Source organism: Orcinus orca, chromosome 17 (assembly GCF_937001465.1).
Source record: "Orcinus orca chromosome 17, mOrcOrc1.1, whole genome shotgun sequence".
Classification (NCBI taxonomy): domain Eukaryota; kingdom Metazoa; phylum Chordata; class Mammalia; order Artiodactyla; family Delphinidae; genus Orcinus; species Orcinus orca.
In genome coordinates this window covers 13,404,819-13,424,816 of record NC_064575.1, presented here as the reverse complement: position 1 = coordinate 13,424,816, position 19,998 = coordinate 13,404,819, and the positions used below count along the sequence as shown (strand labels likewise).

Genomic DNA, 19,998 nt, shown 5'->3' with positions numbered 1-19,998 from the left:
AGATGAGCAAACAGATCACAGGTAAGTTTTAAAGAACTATTTGGAATTGAACATGATCTCTGTGAGGGCAGGGGCTACACCATGTTACCACTGTATGCCTGGCACCTAGAATATTGCCTGAGCCAAAGCAGTTGCTCAGTAAATACTCGTTAAATGAATCATTAAGGAAAAGTGAAAATCGGCATGGATAGACAAGAAATCAAGTCGTCCACTACTGAGTCCTTCCTGCAAAGAACTGTAAGTTTGATCAAGTGCATTCTAATAAAAATGTAAACTGAGTGAAGTAAGTCAGACAGAGAAAGAGAAATATTGTATGATACTGCTTCTATGTGGAGTCTAAAAACAAATAAAAAATAAAAATAAAAATAAATGATACAAATGAACTTATTTACAAAACAGAAACAGACTCACAGACTTAGAGAACGAACTTATGGTTACTGGGGGGAGAAGTGGAGGGGAGGGATAGTTAGGGAGTTTGGGATTGACATGTACACACTGTTATATTTAAAAAGGATAACAAACAAGGACCTACTATATAGCACAGGGAACGCTGCTCAATATTATATAACAACCTAAATGGGAAAAGAATTTGAAAAAGAATAGATGCATGTATATGTATAACTGAATCACTTTGCGGTACACCTGAAACTCACACAACATTGTTGATCAAGTCTACTCCAATATAAAATAAAAAGTTAATAAAAAAAGTAAGTACGTCTTCATCTATCCATGTATCTTTTAGACACTGTCCAATAACGTCCTTCCTCTTCCAGTCCAAATTTCTCCCAAAAAAGTCTACCTCGGTAATTCTCCTTCCAAACCTCTGAACCACTCCCCTTAGCTGACCGCAGTCAGATCTCCACCCATCACACTACTCACACCGTTCTCCCTATGAATGCCAAATCCAGTGGACATTTTCCAGGTGTTATTTTCTGAATCTCTTCTTACAGATGCACTCTTGATCACCCACTCCTTCACATTCTCTATCCGCTAAGTCTTTTGACATTGGGCTGGTGCCTTGTTGGTTCCCACACAATTCCTTAACCTTGCCTTTCTGCCTCTTCCACGGGCTCCTCTTCCTGACCTGCCCCTTCAGCATCTGATTCTGCCTCACCTCACTATTCTCCCTCTGAACCCTCTCCTGGGTCATCTTTTTTTCCTCTCAGGGACTCAAATCTGTGCATCTCTAAGCTCCAGATTTGTGTGTTTACTTATGTGTTCAATAAATAAATACAAGCCAGGCACAGTACCAGGCACTGGGATAAAAGGTGAAAAAAAGTCAGTGTTTACCTGCAAAGAATTTATGTTTGAGAGCGAGGACGATAAATAGGTAATTACAATCCAGCGTGATGAGTGATCTAAAAAGGGTTATTAGCAGAGTGTTAGAAAAGCACATCAGTGAACACATTAGGACAAACAGTGAAGTAAGTCAGAAAGAGAAACAGAAATACCGCACGCTAACACATATGTATGGAATCTAAGGGAAAAAAAAAAAGGTCATGAAGAACCTAGGGGCAAGATGGGAATAAAGACACAGACTTACTAGAGAACAAACTTGAGGATATGGGGAGGGGGTAGGGTAAGCTGGGACAAAGTGAGAGAGAGGCATGGACATATATACACTACCAAACGTAAGGTAGATAGCTAGTGGGAAGCAGCCGCATAGCACAGGGAGATCAGCTCGGTGCTTTGTGACCACCTAGAAGGGTGGGATAGGGAGGGTGGGAGGGAGGGAGACGCAAGAGGGAAGAGATATGGGGACATATGTATATGTATAGCTGATTCACTTTGTTATAAAGTAGAAACTAACACACCATTGTAAAGCAATTATACCCCAATAAATATGTTAAAAGAAAAATAGGTACTAGGCAAAGGGAATGAAGGGTCTTTAAGGCATAAGGAAAATTTAGGAGTGAGAACAGAAGTTGTCCATTTAGATCGTGGAACTTAAGTCTCTGCAAAGCTTCTTAATTCCCTCCAGAGCGGGGAAGGCATGAGAAATGGCAGTTGGGTGATGACTCAGCAGATCTAAACAACAGTTGAATGAATGAATGAGGGAATGAAAAGGTAAAGAAGGAACAAGAGGGGGAGGAGGTGATAGAGAAGAGAGGGACAGACACGGGGGTGGGGGTGGGGGTGGGGGACGACAGGGAAGGAAGGGGGGAGGAAGAAGGAGAGGGAGGGAGAGGGTGCCTCACCCTTTATTTATCATGGATTCCGCTATGTTGGTTTAGATATAAATGACGAGGCAAATGATGTAAGACTTAAAAGATTTTTCCATTGTCCTGACTGTTGATAAAACACTGTAAATCTGTCTAACCTTCCTGAAATCCTTGTAGCATTCAACAACAGGGACTTGAGAATAATAAGAAATACTAAGCCTACACTATGGATATGAGGGCATGTTCTTAATACTTTCATTCAATTACTTCAATACTCTCTAAGCAACTATTTAGGTATAAAGCCATGTTCTGTTTCAGGAATGCGGCAATGAGCGGAGACAAAGCTCCTCCCCTCAGGGAGCTTGCACTCTAGCACACACGAGGGGTGGTGTGAATCTGTCTTTCTTCCCTGGTGAAAGTCTGAAAAGCCCGACTCCAGAAGCCTTTCTGTGTGGGAAAACAGCAACTCCTAATGCTGGCTCTTCCCACATCTGCTTTTCTACTACAGGCAGCCCTGTTCCCTATGTGGTTTTCAAAGACATTTCTTCACCCAGACATGAGACAAGCTTGCTCTCCCCGCTTCAGAATCTGCTCTCAGTTCACCTTCCAATTTCCACCTCTGTTTAGGGAACACGCACACATATATGAAAGACCAAAGCGACATCTCTCACCAGCAATTGTTTACTTTAAATTCTAGACTATGTGGTCTAGCTTAGTACCTCTCAAGATGTGGTTCTCAGACTTAAGTAAGGAACTTGTTCCCAAGAATTCAGAAATTGCATAACAATTTATATTGCCTCAACATGCAAATAATTAACAGTACTTTTGTTATTGGATAGGAAATTGATCAGTCCAGTAAGTCGTACGTGGCGTGAGCTGCAGAAGAGTCACGCACAGGAGGGCTACAGGGCGATAAGTGATATCTGAAGGTTAGTTTGTCAACCATAAACCAAAAGGGTATAAAAACTGAAATCAAACATAAACATTTGTTTTTATTTACAACTTATCTCTACTGTCACTTTGTCAATCAGAATTTAAAAATTGATGGTTTAATATAATTAACTATATGAGAGAAATCAAATTGGTAGAATTTATCCATAATTTATGGATGACAATACAATTTCATTTTATTTTTGTTAAGAAATTGTGTTTAAATCTTCCCTTCCTGTGAATATATATCTCTGTGAGACTGGTTTTCTTCTATTAGGAGGGTTACGGGTTATTAAAACAAGCATAGAAAGAGTTTAGAGGCGCATTTTCCCCTGTAAGCTAGGCTGCCATCCCAACCTAGATTAGTTACCAAACAAGAAACTACTCGTTTCTCACATTTAAAACTTTCAATATTGGTATATGCAGTGTTTGTTCAAAGTATACATAAAGATGTTGACTATGGGGAATCACTATTTCTCTCATAACTTTAATTTTGATTGCAAAATAACAAAAATGACCTCAGTGGCAATACTTTACTAATTGCCCAAAGAATCTGGGAGCATTCGAGGTAGTGTAGAACAGAGTTGAATGTGATACCTTCCATTTAGCTTTTAATTACAAATTGTATAAAAAGTTATTGCTTCTAATACTGTCCTTGGAGGTATGTGGAAGCCTTCTTCTGCTTTGCTCATAGCAGTTGGGCAATCACCATTTCTGTCTTTGGGCTAAATCCAGGCCTGGAAGCATAGCTGGGGCTGTACATCCTTCTGGATAGTTTTTCACAATTGCCTCTTTTATAGTTTTTCTGGTGTGAAATCGAATGACGCATCTAGGTTGCTTTCAGGAGTATCTCTGTGCACAAATAAAACTCTTCCAGCTCCATCCTGAAGAGTTATTTTATGTAGATTCCCTCTGTCTTCCCCACTGGGCAGTGAGGTCACCTGCTCCAACACTGAGTACCCTGGGAAGCCCTTGATACTAATTTTATTCTCCAAGTAAGTTGCTCTGCAGGAAACCCACAAAATCCACCATCCACGAAGCTCACCTTCAGGTACAAGTCTTTGTGATCAGCTACCCCTTATGCTAGGCAAATACTGAGGACTGTACAAACCTCCTCTCAGCTAACACTCCTGTCAGCCTATGAGGCATCACTTAGCTCCACTGGACAAATAAGGAAATCAAGGCTCAGATATTGAGAAACTGCCCCAAGTCAGACCACTAGTCAATGCAAGAGTGGGGACTGGAATCCAAGTGTGACCAACTTTCCCTCCTCTAGTATATTACTGCAGCAGGCAATTCCAGATCATTAACCTTCTGGTTTTTCTCATTTATATCACTGTAGAAATTGTAAACCAATTAAAAAAAAATTTTCCCTTGACCTAAATGTAACTTGGTCTATTAAGCATATTTCTGTTTTCTCTTACTTAGCTCATAAGAAATGCAATGAGCATCACATTAGATCTACTAAAAATGCTTCTCCTTTAGACTAGGAAGGGATTTGTTCATTTTTTTTTCTGTGTTTTCTGAATGTGTCTGATGTTACATCTGAGTTTGCTGATTTCTCAAGTATCAAGATGAAGTTCAAAGTTTATATCAATGGAAGCACCTCTAAGAAGCTTTTAACTTATTAATGTGTACACAATTGTATGAAATATGCTATGAATGGAACAGAACTATAGGTTTTTAATTTTGCATGATGAACATGTCAATATTGACTAGGCTTAAAAGAAAATATCCTATTGAGTTTACTTTTATTCTACTAAAATATTTTATATTTAATTATAGTGTATCATTATTATATAATTAAATTATATTATATGTAATATTGCTTAGTATATATTTCAGTACTTTATTTTGGGATTTGATGCAAAGACCATGGCTGAAAATGCATGCTGATGACATTTAAAATTTATGCACATGAATTCCCCTTCCCTGACAACGTGTAATATCCTATGAGGTGCCTTCACTATGAGGGCAAAAAAAAATACATTAGTGAGTTTGATTCACAGTCAGACTCCAGACATAATTTCTTTCATTTCCAAGTAACAATAAGACTCCAACTATTTCAGCCCCTTTGACTTCTACTCTGGTCTTTGTCATAGCTTCTTTTCTAGTTCTACAGCTATGAAACTACCCCTTTTCAGAAACAACAAATCAGAATTCTTCCTTGTCCTTTGAAATTCCCATTTTCTTCAAAGAAGGTTTTACATATTTGTGTTGTACTTAACGCTTTTATTGTAGTGATTAAAGTTGCATTAAATCACTTCCCCAAGCCAAACACATTAGTACTGGGATCATTCCCTACTTCAGAGAAGTAGTGGAGTGCTGTAATAAAAGTGAGTGTTGTGACAGGGAGATCAGCTTGGTGCTTTGTGACCACCTAGAGGGGCGGGATAGGAAGGGTGGGAGGGAGACGCAAGAGGGAGGGGACATGGGGATGTATGTATACGTATAGCTGATTCACTTTGTTATACAGCAGAAACTAACACACTCTTGTAAAGCAATTATACTCCAATACAGATGTTAAAAAAAAAAAAAAGTGAGTGCTGTGGAGCTGGAAATAGCTAGTTTGAGAGGCTTGGTGTCATCACTGCCGGATGCCTGCATTTGAGCAATTCACCGACCCTCTCTGTATGTGAGGTGTTACCACCCGGGAAGTTTCATGCCTTATTTTGGCTTTAGCTATGTCTGACCTCTATGTGAATGACTCCAGCCTACTGGACCGAGACTCTTGGATGTCAGTCTCACATCTCAAATCCAATTCAATTCAGTATCTTGCACTACAACCCCAAAGGAGCTTCTCTGCTTGTTTCCTCACAATATCAGAGAATAATCCAGGCACCCAAACCAGTATGTCTGTGTCTCCCTCTCAACATTACCATGTATTTAGTGGAGAAGATTTTTTTCCCCTCGTTCTCATATATTTCTAAAATCTATGCCTTCTTCTCCATCTCCATTTCTATCTGCATAGGGTTTTTATTATCACTTGCCTGAACTATTTTAATAGCTTCCTAATCAGTCTTTCTGACTCTAGTCTTGTCCTCACCCCTAACTGGTCCTCAGTGGTATCCCCAAGGCTGCTCAGTTAAAAATGTGTTGCTCCCTCGCCACTGAGAACTCACAAGTGAATAGTGTCACTTACAGGCTTCAGCCTAAGCTCCTCAGCTGGCGGGCGTCTGAGGTCCCCCGTGGCCTGCGCCTGCCCACCCCCTTCCTGCGTCCTTTCTGCCTGTCCTCACCTGTCACGGTTCTGCAGTGCCTTTGCTCTTATCACTCCCTCCCACTGAAACAGCCTGTCTCCTGTCTTGCATCTGGCCCGCCAGCAGTCATCTGTCTGAACTCCCCCATCCCCGGTCTCTCCTAAGTGATCCCCTTCTACGCTCCCTGGGCATCCTGGAACCACCATGATGGTTAGCAGAGAATTTCAAAATTACCTGTTCACCACATCAACTCTTCCTTCCCTTTCAGATTCACAAGGTCATGTTGTCTAACTCATCTCTGTATCCCCAATACTGTACACATTCCTGCACTTGCATACAGGTGCACAATAAATACTGCTGAAACATAGGTAATATTTCCAAACCCATTCAATACTGACATCAGAGCCCACACCATTCACCAGACATTCTGTTGAAAATCATCATGAGGTCAGTCAGGACCCCACCACCGTTGATGTGCTGTGTTCTGGTTTGCCCCAAATCATCTACATACAAGCATTCATGAATCACCTATTAATAGCTACCTTATCAGCAGTGGGTAAACCAAAAAGAGAAAGACAAGGTGAAAAGGAGAAACAGATACATATAAAAAGAATATAAAGCATAATGTGGTAAATGTTATAACAGATGTCTAAAAAGGGAAAATAAGGAAAAAAGACTAGCCTTAGGGAGGTGGGAAGACCTCTCAGGGAGGATGGATTTTGAGGTGTACCAAGAAAGATGGAAAGGAATTGGTTAAAGCAATGGAAACTGAAGTCCTTGTGGCTGAAATTACCAGAAGCCAAGCAAAGATGTGTTTGATTTTCTTCCTGAATGACCGACAGAACTTCACAAACTTGAACCTAGGTAAGACAGAACTTTGCCCTCCATTGAAGTTGGGTGGTCTATATAACTAGACAGCTCATTCACAAACATAAGGCTCTTACTCTTCACATAAATTATGATTTTCAATAAATTCGTATTAATTTCTTCTAAGTTACAATTATGTCTTTTCTCTCAAAAGCTCTGGGCCCAGGCTACATTTCCTGACTGGTGAAGGGGTAAAGTTTTGAAAGGATAATTTGTGATTCACTCACTTTCCATGGTCCATCCACCAAACCAAAGAAGTTTGAAATGTCAGCAAAAAGGAACCGAACAAAAGCAATAGGAAAAAGATTCACTAAAAGAGCTTGACTAGGATGCTCTGAATATATTTTTTAAAGACTGACTGTCCTCATGATCAGCTAGAAAAGTCAGCAGAGTTAAAAATAAGAATCAGTCTTGCTTCCATAAGCACGGACCATTTTTCCTCACACAGTGTATTTCTCTAACTGATTCTTCAGGGTGTGCTTATTTTCTCTTTGATACTTCCAGCTCTAATTTATCCTTTGGGAAATTCGGAACACAAGGTACTTTGATCTTCCCTTTGCTTTGGTGAAAACAATAGCTTTCCTTAGCTTGCAGACAGATAATTCTCTTCAAATGTTTCTTATTGAAGACGATTTTACTTGCTTGTATTTGTCAGCCAGAAAATCTATTCATCCTTGATAAACATCATCACAGTGGACTTATCGCAAAAATGTGAAAACTCAGAGTTAAGTCATTCTAATCTCTTTTGTTGCCCTTATCTTAAAAATTGAATTAAAAATTCCTTTAATGTAAAAGTAAAATAAATATTAGACATAATTACAACTTCTCAAGGGCAAACGAATTAGTTTGAATTCAGACAGAAATAAGTACAGTTCAGATAATTAAATGAGATTATATGCATAAATACATAGGCAACTATATCATATTTTCAGAAAGTAATGGTGGCAACGTTTAATGGAATTATAGCACTTTTCAAATAAAGAAGAGATATGTTGCTCTCAAAAGTGCCACTATAATTTCAGCTTTGTCTGATCTTGTCTCATGTGAAATGTATGAACCTTGGCTACGCTGATGAATTTTCTCGGGAGAGGTCTCCAACAGAGTCAGCATCTGTACCCTTCAAATGGCCCAGAATCTTCTGAATAGAAAATGAAGCAAACTGGATACTGGAATAAATTCAATAAAATACCCCACCCAAAGAAGACCAATACATCGCAATTAATCTGATTTCCAATTCAATTCAACTATTTTTACGGTACTTACTATGTACCAAACACAGTGGGGAACTAGGACCTGGCTGCCCTCATATATACATAGGCAGGTGAACAGCCCACAAGTCAAAATCAAACAAATGAAAACAAAGAGGCTTTCAAAGAGTTTTAAGGAAGAAACCCAGGTAATTCCAGATGAGGCTATACCTGAAGGCTTCCTACAGGAAGACAATTTTGAGATGGGTCCTAAATAATTATACTCTTTCTGCACAAGGAAATAGGGCTGGAGTGTGTCCTGAATGAACTGGGTTGAAAGAAGCTGAGGAAGAGCTGATGGTAAACGAGGGTATACTGATTCTGTTCCTACATTTGTTTCATGCCCCTCTTTCTCCTGAATTCCAGCCTCTGGAACACTTCATCCTTCTCCTCCCCACTTTAGGATTTTCATACATACTATTCCTCTGCTGGAAAATACCCACTTCCCCACAACTTTATCTCCCATCCCCTCTCCCTTAAACACTGTAACCCCAACTTCTCTTTCAGAGAAAGAGTCACTTCCTCAAATAATTCATTCATGTCCCTGATACCTGGTGGGGGTGAAGGGTTTGTCAAATACAAGTATCCAGCAATTCCTTCAATTTTATATTGTGCAAGAATATGACACTTAAGTATAATTCTATTTCGTAAATATAGATCCTTTATATATGTCAGATATAGTAAAGAAGCCTAGTACACTTTTAAGCATTGTAAACAAATTCAAATTCTTTGTAGATTTAGTTGTTTTCTCCTTCTACTGAAGAATCACTTCCCACGTTAAAAAAAAAAAAAATGTACAACTCTGAAAACTCCATACTCCTAATTTGAAAGCAGAAATAAATTGAATATACATATTTAGTTTACAGCTAGTCTTCGAGAAACAGAAATGTGGTTGTATCTTAAGGTATAAAAAATGGAATTCGGCTGAAAGATAGGATGGAAAGCAAATATAAAATTGCTCTAGAGGAGATAACTATGCATCTGGAATGTTTCCAATTAATTAAAAAAGAATAACTCTAAAATCTGCACCTTTATAAAGAGAAACAATTGAAGGACAACGGCATTATCTGTATTTTAATTGATCTTCTCTCTGTCTCTCTTGCTCTCTCTCAGATTTTACTAAGTTCATACTCTTGTTGATTTAAGGTAGTTTCCACAGCTCCTCGTCAACAGAAGCAAAATTTTCTGTTTCAAACGTGGGTATACTGTTTGCTATCAAAACAAGGAACGGGAAAGTGTGTTATGAATTGAAGACTCTGACGGAAGAAAGAGATGGGATGGAGGATGTGCCTGTAACAGAGCAGGACTCTATAGGGCCTTTGGGGGACAGACTCCTGCCCCCAACCATGTCCTCCATCTGCCTCTTGCTTGTAGAAAAGGCCTCCAAGGCCCTCCCCAAGTTCCAAAGAATAAATTTAATCAGAGAAGTGAGAAAATGCAGAAACAAAGGAAAACAGCCAAGCAAGACAAAATAAAAATTGTTTAGCCATTAAATAAAGTCAAGTGTCTTTAGCTCTTCCTCAAGAGCTACAGAGAATACTCTGAACCATATCCTTAAGCTGTTTTGCAGATACTGAAACCCCCACCAGGTGGAAGAACTTCACTGTATGCTGACCACAAGCACAAGCACTAGACCCCAGACAGGTTGGAACCAGAAGGTTGATGATGTCGACTCCCAATTACCTCACCACCAACCAATCAGAAGAATGTCCATGAACTGATCACACACCCTGCTAAGCCTCTCCCTCACCCTACCTTTAAAAAACCTGTGTGTGAAAGCCATCGGGGAGTTCGGGCCTTTTGAGCATTAGCTGCCTGGACTCCTTGCTTGGTGCCTGCATAAAATGCTTGAACCCTCCTTGATTCTCCTTGACCACAACCCAGTGTCAGTGGATTGGCTTTACTTTGGATTAGGCAAGGGGACCCAAGTTTTGCTTGGGAACGTGCCTAGGACTGCAGATTGGATTGAAAGGCTGATGTTCTGCTCTTCTGGACTTTCTTATGCTGGTTGATAGTTGTAAAGACATGAAATGGTAGTAAGTCCATGCCATTCTTCATATCTGTCTCATGCCAGGAGAACATACTCACTTTTTTTCCCTCCAGAGGTAGAGAGAAGTGACACATTTCACAGAGGTGCTATCATGGGAATGGCCAAAACACATACATATTTCTGGCCAGACAATTCTCAGTTGAAAAAATTGTTCAAATATGTGACTCTGAGATTGATACTTGTGTAGCATTTCTTGTTAACATAAATAAAATGTCTATCTTCTTTCTATTTGTTACATAAAATATATTTTGGCTTTTTGAAACTTTCTTTAAAGAAAATGTGCCATTCTTTATCAAAAAAGGCACACCTTAAGGGAATATATGCTTTGAATAATTTATTTGTCTGCTTTCTGTAAAGATGATGAATGTACATTTAGATATCCCAAATCATAAGCCCTAAAAAATTCAGTATGGGCTTCCCTGGTGGCGCAGTGGTTGAGAATCTGCCTGCCAATGCAGGGGACACGGGTTCGAGCCCTGGTCTGGGAAGATCCCACATGCCGCGGAGCAACTAGGCCCGTGAGCCACAAGTACTGAGCCTGCGCGTCTGGAGCTTGTGCTCCACAACAAGAGAGGCCGCGACAGTGACAGGCTCGCACACCGCAATGAAGAGCGGCCCCCGCTTGCCGCAACTAGAGAAAGCCCACACACAGAAACGAAGATCCAACACAGCCAAAACTAAATAAATAAATAGATTTATTAAAAAAAAATTCAGTATGAAGCTTTACCAAAATAATAGTCTCCGTAACTAATTATACAACTTGTTTCCTTTTGATTTTTCTTTTTATTTCAACGTTGACTTTATACTGAAAATAATATTTGAAAAAAGCTAAGCTAGACCCCTCGAACTGAAAGGAGTACTTTAATATGAGGAATATTATTCACATTTACATTTATCTCATTAGTCACTATGCAGTGATGCCTTCTGCCAATAAATAGGATACATTAAAATGAAAGGGTTTGGTAATGATAAATTACATTTACGTAAGGTAGGAAAAAATGAGGCTAATGGGGATGATGGCTCATGGGCAGAGGAAATACAAAGGAAAGCCTCAGTTGGGAAAGACAGAATAAAATAGCATGAGGATGGTGAAGGTAGGGAATAAGAATGCCCCTCCTCCAGAATTCCTTGGTTAGAATTTCTGAGTTAGACATTTACATGCTGGACTTCTTAAGAGTCTGAAGGAAATCTATCAAGAACTTTACCTGACTTGGCACAGGAGGATATATTTTAGAAACAGCTGTAAGACATTTCTGCTGGCTCAATCCTGTTCACTGGGGGTAACAACTAACCCAGGGTGTCTGCAGGCAACCAGTGTCAGGGCTCTGACGCAGGTGGCAAAGAGTCCCCAGGTGCACAACCTCATCTGAATTCCCCTGGAGACTGGGGGAGAAACTCTCAGAACAGCCAGCTGGCCTCGGCATGCTTCACTACTGCTTTCTGAAGACTTCAACCAGTTGAATTTTATTTGCAACAGATGCATGAGATATAATTGGACAGCAGGAATTCAATAAAATCCATTCCAATGGCTTCTTTCCTTACAATAAAATCCGAACCTCCACAATGGCCTACAGCCCTACATAATCAGACCCCTACACATTTCTCTCAACATCTATCATCCTTCTCAATGTGCTAGGATCGCCCTGGCCACCTTTGTCTTCCTCACACATGATAAGCTATTGCCATGACCTGTATGCGTCAATTCTCTGCTTTGGGAAAGATCTTCCCCCATACTCTGACAAGGCCATCTCAGAAGAATACCACCTAAGGGACTTCCCTGGTGGTCCAGTGGTTAAGACTCCTCGCTTCCAGTGCAGGGGGCACGGGTTCGATCCCTGGTCGGGGAACTAAGATCCTGCATGCCACGCTACATGACCCCCCCCCAAAAAAAAAAGAAAAGAAAGAAAAAGAAATACCACCTAATATTTAAGTCCTTCCTAACCACCTGCTCTAAATGACCAACCTCCTACCATAGAAACCAGTTTTAGATTTTCTTCATTGCACTTTTCACTATCTGCAATACGTTGTTTATGGATTTATTTGCTCATTTTTTTGTCTTGCCCATTCTCACAAGAATGGAAACCTCATGAACATTCAGTGAAGAAATGGTACAGAATCAGAGCAATTGGAGGCATTTGATAATATCTGACACCACACCTTCGTAACAGAAAATTGGTTTGTAGTGTATAATGTTCACTCCATTCACTGAGATGGCCTAATACAGTACAAAAATTATGGACTTTAAAGAGAAAAACGTCTTTGATTTAAATCCTGGTTTCACCATTTCTTATCTGGGTAAACTTGTGTAACTTCTCTTTAAAATGGAAATGATAATATGGAACTCACTGGCTTATTAAATAATCCATATAACTTACCTAGTATTGTTACTGACTTCTAACATGTTCTTAAAAATTGGTAGGTATTATGGCTACATTATATTTTCTTTTAAGTAGCAAATTATTTCCACCTATTCTTTGCTGTTCTGAAGAAACCTCTGTAACTGAAGTGGAATCCATTGTTTCAGCTTGTCCGGTACTCTTACCCTTGCTTTTTTTTTTTTTTTTTTTTTTTGGCGGAACGTGGGCCTCTCACTGCCGCGGCCTCTCCCGTTGCAGAGCACAGGCTCTGGACGTGCTCACGGGCTCGTGGCATGTGGGATCCCCCCGAATCGGGGCACGAACCCTCGTCCCCTGCATCGGCAGGCAGACTCTCAACCACTGCGCCACCAGGGAAGCCCCCACCCTGTGCTTTTTGTGACAGCCCATTGTTCTTCTGCGATGCTAAGCCCACCTAGGAACAGGCACATGACTCAGGTCTGGCTAATGAGACCAGGTCCTTTGCTGGAACCTTTAGTTGTTGGGGATGGGAGGGATGGAAGGGGCACCTTCTCTTCTTCTTTGAATGCAACGCTGGTCTGTAGTGACCATCTTTACCCAAATGTGAAACAAGTCTGCCTGAAAATGAAGCCCACACAGAGGAAAGGAGTACCAAGAAGAGACAGAGAGAGAAAGAGTATCTTGAAGACCCACAGCCCTGGATCCAGCTGTGCCTGAAGCAGCCATATCCCCTGGATATACCTGTTAAATAAGCCAATCCGTTATTTTGTTTATGCCAGTTTGAGTTTGGTTTCTGAAACTTGTAATCTAAACAATGCTTTCCAATAAAATATTAGCCTATTTATGTTTGTTTGTTGTAAGGCCTTTGTATGTTTGCTTCCAGATAATAATTTTAAACTATGTGTCTTACCATGTCACTCTTCCGCTCAAAGCATTTAGTGATTTCTCATTTCCTTATTTTTGCTTGTTGTAAGGCCTTTTCTGATGTCTAATTAGTAAAGTACCATCCAGAATGAAACGGTTTTCAGTGAAAGTGTTAGAAAGGCTCTGGGGCTGTGTGGAACTAGCGACACCTGAGGGCTATTTTTTTTTAAGGCGGACATTAAGAGCTCCTTTAAAGAAATGGTCAATGTCAGCCTTTGGCTCGGAAGACCAAGAACAGATTGTTCAAAAGCAATCTCTGAGTCTTTGTGGTTACAAGTAACAGGAAAAATTAAGGGAGAAATTAACACCTTCATTCAAGAAATCAGCAGGAAGAGAAGGCATTACTGGGAGTAAAGAGGAAGATAATTGTCTTCCTGTGCAAAGGAAATCTAATATGCAGCAAGAAGGATATATAATTGCTGACAAAGGCACACAATTTGTACCGAGGAGTCTGTACTTTTAAAACTGCTTTCTTCAGGAAAGATACATTAAAATGTTTTCTTATGTGAAGAGGATAGCATGCAATTAATGCACACAGGCTGTTTTTCTTAACAAAGAATCTTAAACATCTTTTCATGTATCTGTTATATATGAGCATATATTTCTGTTTAAAAAAAAGATCCACAGGCATGTGAAAGCTATGCCACGTCCCCCGCTTCTCTCTGTTAGTTATAGCTAGATAATTTAATGCAACTAAACATATACTCACGGAGAGCTTCCTATGCAAAATACTTTGATAAACACAATGGGAAACAGTAAGATAAACTTAACCCTCATCTCAAAAGAGCTTACAACAGAATAAAGAAGATAAGGAATCTGTACGCAGTAACTGTATCATCAGGAAGAAGAACTGAATTCTACAACAGCCATAAAGTAAAATAAAGTATTAAAATGGAAGACTGGAAGGGAAATCTGACATTCATTTAGCCTCAGGCAGTGACTCTGAAATTTGAGTGTGAGTTGATGAAAATCACCTGGAAGGCTTGTCCCAACACACACTGCTGGGCCCACCCAGGAGATGTTTCTAACAAGTTTGCAGGTGATACTGATGCTGCTGGTCTGAGGATCTTACTTCGACTCCCCAATCTGGGGAACTGGTTTTCAATTCTAGCAACACATTAGAATCTCCTAGGGGACTTCTAAAAAATTGGATGCCGGGGCCTCATCCCAGCCCAATAATAGAAAAATATTTTATGAAGGACACTATCTTAGAGTTGGACATTGACTCATATAAATAGTAGCTTTATAGACATTTGGAGACAGGAAGCAGATGCTAAGTGAAGTGTGTGGAAAGTCAGGGAAGGATAGGTGAGGGTATGGTTAGAAACGAGGAGAGTACGGCCTGGCTGGCACACAGGAAGAGAAAGGAAGTCTTAGACCAAGTCATAAAAGACCTTGACTGCCAGGCTAAGGAGCTTGTGACTCCTTTTGGGGGAAGTAAGAAATCACTAAATGCTTTGAGCAGAAGAGTGACGTGGTAAGACACATGGTTTAAAATTATTATCTGGAAGCAAAATCCTAAGTAGATTAGAACAACACTGGTTCTTAGAGACGGGAGATTGTTCAGTATGCTATGGCAATGGTCCAGACCCATTTTCTCAAACTGAACTCTGGGGATGTATTCTCAGGGCCCACATGTTCTATAGAAATGCTTTCATTTTGTATCCTTATTTGAAAGATAACCTAAGAATATATTTTATCAGTTATGAAGGCAAAACTTTTCTTTTGTGCTAACGGTACTCAAATGAGAGATGTTCACAAGATGCGACTGATCTTCTTAAGTCAGTATTTCTTAGGAGACACAGTACTGAAGAATTCAATTTTCAATTTTTTTTTTTCTGTGAAAGGGGTCAGTCCATTATATGTCTTTGAGAAATAGTGATCTAGACAAGGTAATAGAACTAGGGCAGTCTAAGAGATATTTTAGTCAGAATCATCAGGATCTCCAACTACATTTTAAGAGCAAAAGAAAATGAGAAATCAAACATATTGGGGGTTTGAGGCTGAGAACTTGAGAAGATGACAAAATGATGGTATGAAATAAAGAACCTAGGAAAAGGGACAGGTTTGTGTGAGGCGAGGGTAAGGGGGTAATGCATTCAAAGTGAAAAAAAGCCAACCTGGTGGTAATCACAAGAACCAACACCTCCACACACCAGGAATTTTAGGAGTTAATTTATCTTCACGGTTTAGCCATATCGTAGACAAAACCAAAAAAAAAAAAAAAAAAATCACAACAGTATTTTTGAGTTACTAAGGCCTACGGTAGAACAAATGTATTTTTCTTTTAAAAATAAAAGCCATAATCGGTTAGTAATTTTAAAAGGTGACCTGTTAACACAGTAACTTATAAAAGGGAACTATATATGCTAATAATTGGTTAAAAATTGAAGCTTCTAAATTATAATACATTTCCCTTTCACTTACTGTGGTTAATTTCTCCCTGCCATTGATCATAATACCAGCAAGATTATTTTTAGAGGAAAAAACAATAAAATGTAATATTATCTGAAAGTAGATACTTTTTCCAATATCAAGTAGTACCTTTTTTTATCATATTTTCCATGTTAAACATATTCATCTCTTGGTGTCAGGGTGCCAGCTGTTTAATGGTACATAAAGGAACCTATTTTACCTTTAATCCACTGAACCTCCTAGGAGACACCACTATAAAGCAATGCTTTTTTTTCTTGGAAATGGTCTACGAAATAATTAATCTCTTGATCTTCTCAGAAATTAAGACAACAGCATGAAAAGTTTAAAATTTTTTTCTACTTTATTTGCAAAAAGTGTACCCCTTAGAATATCTGAAACATTAAACCCTAAATTAGAGGACTTTATATCAAAAGAAATATCATCATCAATCATCTAACACAATGAATAACATCAAAAGCTTTATTCATCTGCTCTTGTTAAAACTGGAAACTCAAAAACAAAAACAAACTGGAAACTCTTCTGTTAATTGAACAATGACATACCTGAGCTTCTGGTTGTACTGTTTGACCTTTTCCAGGGAGGCTGCATTTATTTGGGCTTGAAATTCTTCCACCAAAACATTGTCTCTATAATAATATCCTTCCATGCTCTCCAGTGCTGTGAAAACAAGTAAATGTACTTTTCACGTGATTTTATAACACAATTTCTCCACAGTTAGTGTAATCTTATTATTAGTAAATGTATTAAATACCACCAAATATGACCACATATGCAAGAAACAAGCTTTAACCAGTCTAAAAATAAATAAAAATCATTTTTCTGCTCAAAATAAATATCAAACACTTGGTAATTATCTCTGTTAAGTAGGTAAAGGTAATTTCTAACTTACACTGTTTTCTATTCTTTTAAAAATTTTGTATATGTTCTTTGCGAAGCTAAACTCAATCTTCATATATATTATTTATACATATATAAACACACAAATATATATATACACATATATAAATGCAACATACATATACATATATATGGACATGAATGAGAGGCAGAAATATGTATTAACATATATAACAGTAAAAAAATTGAATTTGTCACTCTCCATGCATATTCATATTCTCTTGCAGTGGCAGATTATGAAATAAGAAGTATAGATAAAGGAGGAGGACCTTCAAGATGGCAGAGGAGTAAGACGTGGAGATCGCCTACCTCTCCACAAATACATCAGAAATATGTCTATATGTGGAACAACTCCTACAGAACACCTACGGAACGCTGGCAGAAGACCTCAGACTTCCCAAAAGGCAACAAACTCCCCACGCACCTGGGAAGGGCAAAAGAGAAAAGAAAAAACAGAGACAAAAGAATAGGGATGGGACCTGCACCTCTGGGAGGGAGCTGTGAAGGAGGAAAAGCTTTGACACACTAGGAAGTCCCTTCGCAGGCGGAGACGAGACTGCGGGTGGCGCAGGGGGGGAAGCTTCGGAGCCACGGAGAACGCAGCAACAGCGGTGCACAGGGCAAAGCGGAGAGATTCCCGCACAGAGGATCGGTGCCGACCAGCACTCACCAGCCCAAAAGGCTTGTCTGCTCACCTGCCAGGGCGGGCCAGGGCTGGGAGCTGAGGCTCAGGCTTCGGAGGTCGGATCACAGGGAGAGGGCTGGGGTTGGCTGCGTGAACACAGCCTGAAGGGGGCTAGTGCACCACAGCTAGCCGGGAGGGAGTCTGGGAAAAAGTCTGGAACTGCCTAAGAGGCAAGAGACCATTGTTTTGGGGTGCGCAAGGAGAGGAGATTCAGAGCACCGTCTAAATGAGCTCCAGAGACAGGTGTGAGCCGCGGCTATCAGTGCAGACACCAGAGACGGGCATGACATGCTAAGGCTGCTTCTGCAGCCACCAAGAAGCCTGTGTGCGAGCACAGGTCACTATCCACACCTCCCCTCCCAGGAGCCTGAGCAGCCCGCCACTGCCAGGTTCCTGTGATCCAGGGACAACTTCCCCGGGAGAACACATGGTGCCTCAGGCTGGTGCAACGTCAAGCTGGCCTCTGCCGCCACAGGCTTGCCCCTCATTCCATACCCCTCTGTGCCCCCAGCCTGAGACAGCCAGAGCCCCCTAAACAGCTGCTCCTCTAACCCTGTCCTGTCTGGGCGAAGAACAGATGCCCTCAAGCGACCTATGTGCAGAGGCGAACCCAAATCCAAGGCTGAACCCCAGGAGCTGTGCGAACAAAGAAGAGAAAGGGAAATTTCTCTGCGCAAGCTCAGGAGCAGCGGATTAAATCCCCGCGGTCCACTTGAGGTACCTGCATCTGTGGAACACCTGAACAACGACAATGAATTATCCAAAAATTGAGGCGGTGGACTTTGGGAGCACCTGTAGACTGGGAGTTTGCTGTACGTGACTGACTACTTTCTGATTTATATGTTTATTTTAGTTTAGTTTTTAATGCTTGTTATCATTGGTTGATTTGTTTATTGGTTTGGTTGCGCTCCTTTTTTATTTTTACTTTCTATTTTTTATTACTTTTTATTTTCATAATTTTTTAAATAAATTTTATTTTAATAACTTTATTTTATTAATTTTTTTTCCTTTCTTTCTTTTTTTTCTCCCTTTTCTTCTGAGCTTTGTAGCTGACAGGATCTTGGTGCTCTGCCTAGGTGTCAGGCCTGAGCCTCTGAGGTGGGAGAGCCGAGTTCAGAACATTGGTCCACCAGAGAACTTCCGGCCCCATGTAATATCAATCAGCGAGAACTTGCCCAGAGAACTCTGTCTCAACACTAAGGCCCAGCTCCACTCAATGACCAACAAGCTCAAGTGCTGGACATCCCATGCCAAACAACTAGCAAGACAGGAATACAACCTCACCCATAGAAGAGAGGCTGCCTACAATCATCGTAAGGTCACAGACACCCCAAAACACACCACCGGATGCGGTCCTACCCACCAGAAAGACAAGATACAGCCTTATCCACTAGAACACAGGCACCAGGAAGCCCACACAACCCATTGAACCAACCTTACCCACGGTGGGCAGACACCAAAAAAACCGGAAGTATGAACCTGCAGTCTGCAAAAAGGAGACCCCAAATACAGTAAGTTGGCAAAATGAGAAGACAGAGAAATATGCAGCAGATGAAGGATCAAGGTAAAAAAAACCCACCAGACCAAACAAATGAAGAGGAAATAGGCAGTCTACCTGAAAAAGAATTAAGAGTAATGATAAGAAAATGATCCCAAATCTTGGAAATAGAATGCAGAAAATACAAGAAACGTTCAACAAGGACCTAGAAGAACTAAAGAGCAAACAAACAATGATAAACAACACAACAAATGAAATTAAAAATTCTCTAGAAGGTATCAATAACAGAATAACTGAGGCACAAAAACGGATAAGTGACCTGGAAGATAAAATAGTGGAAATAATTACCGCAGAGCAGAATAAAGAAAAAAGAATGAAAAGAATTGAGGACAGTCTCAGAGACCTCTGGGACAACATTAAATGCACCAACATTTGAACTATAGGGGTCCCAGAAGAAGAAGAGAAAAAGAAAGGGACTGAGAAAATATTTCAAGAGATTATAGTTGAAAACTTCCCTAATACGGGAAAAAAAATTGTCAATCAAGTGCAGGAAGCGCAGAGAGTCCCGTACAGGATAAATCCAAGGAGAAACATGCCAAGACACATATTAATCAAACAATCAAAAATTAAATATAAAGAAAAAATATTAAAAGCAGCAAGGGGAAAACAACAAATAATATACACGGGAATCCCTATAAGGTTAACAGCTGATCTTTCAGCAGAAACTCTGCAAGCCAAAAGGGAGTGGCAGGACATATTTAAAGTG

At 40.1% G+C, this 19,998-nt stretch overlaps 1 protein-coding gene across 1 annotated transcript in view; it reads right to left on the bottom strand.

Moving 5' to 3' along the window:
- The window catches only part of PREX2 (phosphatidylinositol-3,4,5-trisphosphate dependent Rac exchange factor 2), a 288,257-nt gene that overhangs the window by 61,290 nt on the left and 206,969 nt on the right, over positions 1–19,998 (bottom strand). Inside the window, exon 35 of the mRNA XM_004274946.3 lies at positions 16,695–16,809. Within this exon, the coding sequence (XP_004274994.1) occupies positions 16,695–16,809 (115 nt within the window). The remainder of the gene's footprint in view (positions 1–16,694; positions 16,810–19,998) is intronic.